This window comes from Babylonia areolata, chromosome 20 (assembly GCF_041734735.1).
Source record: "Babylonia areolata isolate BAREFJ2019XMU chromosome 20, ASM4173473v1, whole genome shotgun sequence".
Lineage (NCBI taxonomy): Eukaryota > Metazoa > Mollusca > Gastropoda > Neogastropoda > Buccinidae > Babylonia > Babylonia areolata.
In genome coordinates, this window is record NC_134895.1 from 2,533,777 (window position 1) to 2,541,276 (window position 7,500).

The 7,500-nt window shown below is 46.6% G+C and overlaps 1 protein-coding gene across 1 annotated transcript in view; it reads right to left on the minus strand.

Annotated features, from left to right (window-relative positions):
- Positions 1-7,500, minus strand: part of LOC143294844 (uncharacterized) — a 363,289-nt gene that overhangs the window by 253,998 nt on the left and 101,791 nt on the right. Inside the window, exons 7-10 of the mRNA XM_076606352.1 lie at positions 5,917-6,049; positions 3,649-3,871; positions 482-652; positions 1-5 (exon numbers count right to left, since the gene is read on the minus strand). The exon at positions 1-5 is cut by the window's left edge and continues 82 nt beyond it. Coding sequence (XP_076462467.1) covers positions 1-5; positions 482-652; positions 3,649-3,871; positions 5,917-6,049 — 532 coding nt within the window. The remainder of the gene's footprint in view (positions 6-481; positions 653-3,648; positions 3,872-5,916; positions 6,050-7,500) is intronic.

Genomic DNA, 7,500 nt, shown 5'->3' on the forward strand with positions numbered 1-7,500 from the left:
TCAAACTGGAAAAGAAAATATTACAAGAATGCAAGCACACACACACACACACACACACACACACACACACACACACACACACACACACACAATTTTCACAACCCTCCTTCCCCCACACACCCTTCTCCAACTCTACCCCTCCACCCACACACACATATATATATATATATATATACAAACACTCCCCCCCTTCCCCCCCTCTCACACACCCCCGCCCATCCTCTCCCCCCTCCCCCGTCCACCACACAACACCCTCCCCCCACCACCAACACACCCCCACCCACACATACAGGAGTGATGGATCCATTGGGCTCCCTGGCGACCGTCCCTCCCTCCCTCCCTCTCCCACCCAACAACCCTCCACCCACACCACCCCACACCCCCACCCCACCCACACATACAGGATTGGTGCTTCCTGGTGCTCCTCCCTCACCCACCCAACAACCCTCCACCCACACACCCCCTCCCCGCCCTCACATACAGGAGTGGTGGATCCATCAGGCTCCCTGGTGCCCAGGACGATGTCCCCGTTGAGGTCTATCGGGGAGCGGGGCACGATGGGCTGGGAGGCCACGGGCCGACAGTCCAGGTACAGCTCCGCCGTCTCCCGGGTCACGCTCAGGTGGAGCTTGTGCCACCGCTTGTTGAAAAACTGCACACACACACACACACACACACACACACACACACACACACACACACACACACACACACACACAGGGGGAGGGGGGTTGCGGGGGGGAGACACTTTGAAACTTTGACACTTTACTGTCACTGACTTATTGACTGACCATGTTAGAGAGAGGGAGGCAGAGAAAGAAAGAGAGAGGGGGAGGGGGGTGGATGGGGGGAGAGACACTTTGAAACTTTGACTCTTTACTGTCATTAGTTTATTGACAGCTCATGTTTGAGACTGAGAGAGAGAGAGAGAGAGAGAGAGAGAGAGAGAGAGAGAGAGAGAGGGGAAGAGGAGGAGAGGGAAAGAGAGAGGTGAGAAACTCAGAAATGTTTTTATTGCAGAAGGCCTTTCCACCCATTACAATGGCGCACTCTCTCTCTCGCGCACACACAGAGATACAGAGACGGAGAGAGACAATCAGGATGGTATATTCATGAAAAGGCCTGGAACCTTTTTGCAGTATGCGAACATCGTCTGGAATATAGGAAAATACAGCTGATCGACAAAACGGCACAGAGAGAGAAGAGAGAGAGGAAAGAGAGAGAGAGAGAGAGAGAGAGAGAGAGAGAGAGAGAGAGAGAGAGAGAGAGAGAGAGAGAGAGATAGACAGACAGAGAAACGGGGTTTGAAATTTTAGCGTTTCGGTGTAAGGGGGATAATTTTGCTGACGTCTAAGTGAGGTTGCTTCCCTTTAATGAAATCTTTTCCAGAAATTGAACAGAGCAGGCCTGAGCTGATTATTTGAAACAAAATAAATAAATAAATAAATACTCAAACAAACGAGTTTAAAGATTAAGTGATATAAAACAAATATACTTGACAGTCAAATAACACACACACACACACATACACACACACACACACACACACACACACACACACACACATCAAGAAAACACACACACACACACACACACACACACACACACACACACACACACATCAAGAAAACACTAACGAATTCGGTCTTGTTTGGATGTGGCTAGGAGTTGGGCACGAGAGCGGCTTTATATCGGAATTAAAAGATAGAATTATAGCATGTTACAAACAAAACTGGCACGGATAAATAGACAGCAACGGTAAGGTATAAATGGTTCTATTCAATCAAATAAATATTTCAAATAGAGAAATAATAATATATTAAGATCGTAACAAATAAGTGGCATAAAATAATTTATGCATTGCGAGGCTCAGATTGAGAGATTTGACTGAATGCCAACAGAAGATGGTTCGATTCAGACGTAGCAACATCCCCTTGCCCAATGTGTGGCAAAAGCCCGGAAGATGAAAATCATTTCATATTTTTCTGCAAAACATACGAAGGATTGCAAAAAACCTGTACCCTTTTCAATACAGCTCCAGCGCATAGAAAACATTTGTTCGACATATTGATGACAGAAAATGAAGATATGATACTCTCACTTGCAAAATACGTATCCGAAGCAGTAAATATAAGTAAAACGTCTACCTTCGGTCCAAATACTCAATTAATTAAAAACTTAGTTTGGGTTCCATGAGAAAATAAAATGCATAGGCGAAAAGGAAGGGTTACATTCGGATGGTCAACATCGACAATGTATTTTTATGATGTGTTCGTACTGGAATGATGTGTGTCGATGTCACATGCTTTAATAATTAGTATATGGATTATACGTACTCTGTTTCCTGTGTACTGTCCAAACCTTGGAGACAAACGACTGGACAAAAAAGGCACAGTACCCCTATGCCACATGGACTTTTTCAAGCTAATGACAGAGTACCAAAGCGTCGCTTATCTCTTAGTAGTTTATTTTGCTTCAATTCTGTTCTTTTCCTTTCTGTTCCATTTTTATCTGTTTTGCACCATTTTTGTTCTGAATTGTCACTACAGCTTTACAGCTAATGACATTAAACATTTCAGATTTCAGTGTTTTCTCTCTCTCTCTCTCTCTCTCTCTCTCTCTCTCTCACTCACACACACACACACACACACACACACACACACACACACACACACACACACACACACACACACACACACACACACACACACACACGTGTTCGAATATAACATTTTTTTGAGTCGCAGTCGGGCACTCTGGACAAAACATTTGAGTGCCCAATTGTGGTTTGGAGTGTCAGCATAATAAAATGAAATAAAATCTTTCGTTTCAACGGCGTGCCAAGGAAAGTGTATGTCAGGTTTCATTGTGCACGTGCTGGCGCTTTGATTCCTACTCCTGCTGTTTATTCTTTTTGTCATCCTGAACTTTCGTCTCTGTTTCAGGAGCCTTTCTTTTAACACTGAAGATGGGAAACATCGTTCGTCGCTAACGCGCCTTGAACGTCAACATCCGATCGCGTACCCGCAAAGATGCTGCTCCGCGAAGCGAGCTGCAGCAGAACACTACATTTCCATCAACCGCGTTCAAGCTTGCTTTCTTGGTGTGTCTTTTATCATTTTCTTTCGCCTCTATCAATTATTGAGTGCCAACAGGGCACACTCCACAGAAAATCTGCGTGTCCGAGCCAATCTTTTGTAGCATTTGTACCCGGGCACCCGCTAAATTCGAACCCTGTACACACACACACACACACACACACACACACACACACACACACACACCACTCACCCTGCCGCCCACCACACACACACCTAACCCCTCCCTCCTCTCACACACACACACCACACACACACACCACACACACACACACTACCACCACCACCACCACACACACACCTAACCCCCTCCCTCCACACACACACACACACACACACACACACACACACACACACACACACGCCTCAGTTTTCAGCGGCCCTGGAAGTTGAAGAAGTAGAACTGCAGGTAGTGGGGACCCCCCCCCCCCCCCCTCTCTCTCATTCATTCCCCCCAACCCTCCCCACCCCCCCCCACACACACACACAAACACCTACCCACACCCACATCCGACCCCCACCCCTCTTCCTCCCACAGCACCCCACCCACATTTTTCAGCTTGTCAAAGGTGATGGCCTGGAGCCGGCCCTGGTAGTTGAGGAAGTAGAACTGCAGGGAGCGGGCCTTGCCGTCCAGCCGGATGCCGAACTGAGGGTTGTCGTTCAGGTCCCGGATCTGGAAGAGGTTCCAGCGCTCCCGCCGGGTGTTGCCCGTCATGCGGAACGTGCTGACGAAGGAGAACTCCTCTGGGAGTCCCTCGGGGAAGATGTCTCTGCACAACGGGTGGGGAATGTTGTTGTTGTTGCTGTTGTTGTTGTTGTTGTTGGCGGTGGTGGTGGTAGTGTTGGTGGTAGTGTTGTTGTTGTTGTTGTTGTTGCTGTTGTTGTGGTTGTTGTGGTTGTTGCTGCTGTTGTGGTTGTTGTTGGCGGTGGTGGTGGTAGTGTTGGTGGTAGTGTTGTTGTTGCTGCTGCTGTTGTTGTTGTTGGCGGTGGTGGTGGTAGTGTTGGTGGTAGTGTTGTTGTTGCTGTTGTGGTTGTTGTTGTTGCTGTTGTTGTGGTTGTTGCTGCTGTTGTGGTTGTTGGTGTTGTGGTTGTTGTGGTTGCTGCTGTTGTGGTTGTTGTTGTTGCTGTTGTTGTGGTTGTTGTTGTTGCTGTTGTTGTGGTTGTTGCTGTTGTTGTGGTTGTTGCTGTTGTTGTGGTTGTTGTTGTGGTTGTTGCTGTTGTGGTTGTTGTTGTTGTGGTTGTTGTGGTTGCTGTTGTTGTGGTTGCTGTTGCTGCTGTTGTTGGTGGTGCTGCTGTTGTTGTTTTTGTTGTTGTTGTTGCTGTTGCTGCTGTTGTTGTTGTTGTAAAACAAGCATTGGAACACTAAAATGACAACTCAACGGGGCATAATTTACGTAAATACACAAACGCATCACACACAACATAGCACGTACATACACAAAACACAAACAGCATCACACACAACATGGCACGTACACACACAAAATACAAAAAGCATCACACACAACATAACACGTACATACACAAAATACAAATAGCATCACACACAACATAACACGTACATACACAAAATACAAATAGCATCACACACAACATAACACGCACATACACAAAATACAAAAAGCATCACACACAACATAACACGTACATACACAAAATACAAAAAGCATCACACACAAGATAACACGTACACACACAAAATACAAATAGCATCACACACAACGTAACACGTACATACACAAAATACAAATAGCATCACACACAACATAACACGCACATACACAAAATACAAAAAGCATCACACACAACATAAAACTCAGCGTACAAGTAACACATCACAATACCTAAAAAAAAAAAATAATAATCTCATATTGCAATAATACTTAATACTAGTTATAATAGTAATAATAATAATGGATACTTGGACACCCTGTCTCAGGAGAGCCCAGAGCGTTTACAAATACAATTACACATACATACATCGATGGAGATACACTTCATGACATTCATTTGCCTATACGCATCACAAAACTCAAAACTGATCCAATACTTTTTTTTTTTCTTTTCTTTTTTTTGTCATGAAAGTAATTTCTGCAGGGATGGAATCGCCCGGAGGCAGAACCGGTTAGACATGGACTCAGCTCTGACCCAGTGTTCAGCAGGCCGGTTAGACATGGACTCAGCTCTGACCCAGTGTTCAGCAGGCCGGTTAGACATGGACTCAGCTCTGACCCAGTGTTCAGCAGGGATCAGGGTTCGAGGCCCTGTCTCGGCATGGTGATGCTGTGCCCTTGGGGAGAGGCATTTTTAACTACGATTTTACTCCACTCCACCCTATGACGGGCCCTGGACACAGTGGGTACGAGTTCACTGCCCCACTGGTTGTCAATGGCTGTGGGACATTTAACCGTCTCTTTACCAAAAAGTTATAGGCCACCTTTGCCACACGTCAGACTAAACTAGGTCGTTTCAATCTGAGCGACAGTTATTAAACATAAATGAATTAATTAAACGAACCTGGGAAAGTTCAAGTCAGTCCGATAGTCGGAACAAATTTAAAAAATCAATGAAACACAGAGTGGTCAGTCAATGTGTTTGGACACACACACACACACACACACACACACACACACACACACACACACACACACACACACACACACACACTCACACACACACACACACACACACACACACACACACACACACACACTCACACACACACACACACACACACACACACACACACACACACACACACACACACACACACAAACACACACACACCACACCACACCACACGGTGACAACCCACAATGTTCTCCGTCGTAGATTTGCCCGCCTCCCGATCTTGTAGGCCACCTGGAACTCATTGGACCCCTTCACCTTGGACACCCCGGGTCTCCGCAACACGTCATCCAGCTCGTAGCGAGAGATGAAGTCATAGCCTGCAACACCACCCATCCACATGACGTCATAGCCTGCAACACCATCCAGATGACGTCATACCCTGCAACACCACCCATCCACATGACGTCATAGCCTGCAACACCACCCATCCAGATCACGTCATAGCCTGCAACACCACCCATCCAGATGACGTCATACCCTGCAACACCACCCATCCAGATGACGTCATACCCTGCAACACCACCCATCCACATGACGTCATACCCTGCAACACCACCCATCCAGATGACGTCATACCCTGCGACACCACCCATCCAGATGACGTCATACCCTGCTACACCACCCATCCAGATGACGTCATACCCTGCAACATCATCCATCCAGATGACGTCATAGCCTGCAACACGTCATCCAGCTCTTAGCGAGAGTTGAAGTCATACCCTGCAACATCATCCGCCCAGCTCGTATAGCGAGAGATGAAGTCATACCCTGGGGTTTTAGACATTTTCGTGTGGTTAATTTTCATCCATGGTGAAACTAAGTCACGACTCTGCGACTCGAACTTAAACGTGCGTCACTTTGTGCGCCGTGCAAGCTGGCAGCTGGTAAATTCCAGCAAACCGATGGAACGATAGTCAGCCCATGTTTACCAAGGTAAATAACTTGCAGTAATTTCCTTGGGTTTTTTTTCCCCCCAAGGTTTGTTCTCTATCTATAGTTATTGCCCTTGTATGCTTTGCGCATCGGTCGAGTTTTTTATCAGCATGGGAAAAGTTTGTCACTCGGTTTTTTTCTGTTTTTTTTTTCTTTGTGTGTGTGTGTGTGTGTGTGTGTGTGTGTGTGTGTGTGTGTGTGTGTGTGTGTGTGTGTGTGTGTGTGTGTGTTTTAACTAAAAACAATCCGCTAGCCGAAACTCGTATATATATAAGGGTGGGGCCTGGGTGTTGGGGGAGCTGCTCAGCTTAGAAGCAGTCTTCATCTTCCTCCTCGATATTTTGTCATTTTTTTACGTTACTCGGTTGATATTTAGGCAGATGTACAAACGTCGCGATGGAAGGAAAAGCGTACGGATGGGTGGTTGAATTAGCTGACTGATGGATGGACATGCGGAGGGATGGAGGGATGGATGGATGGTTGAATTAGCTGACTGATGGATGGACATACGGTGGGATGGATGGATGGTTGAATTAGCTGACTGATGGATGGACATACGGTGGGATGGCTGGATGGATGGATGGATGGTTGAATTAGCTGACTGATGGATGGACATACGGAGGGATGGATGGATGGATGGATGGATGGTTGAATTAGTTGACTGATGGATGGACATGCGGAGGGATGGCTGGATGGATGGATGGTTGAATTAGCTGACTGATGGATGGACATGCGGAGGGATGAATGGATGGATGGATGGTTGAATTAGCTGACTGATGGATGGACATACGGAGGGATGGATGGATGGATGGATGGTTGAATTAGCTGACTGATG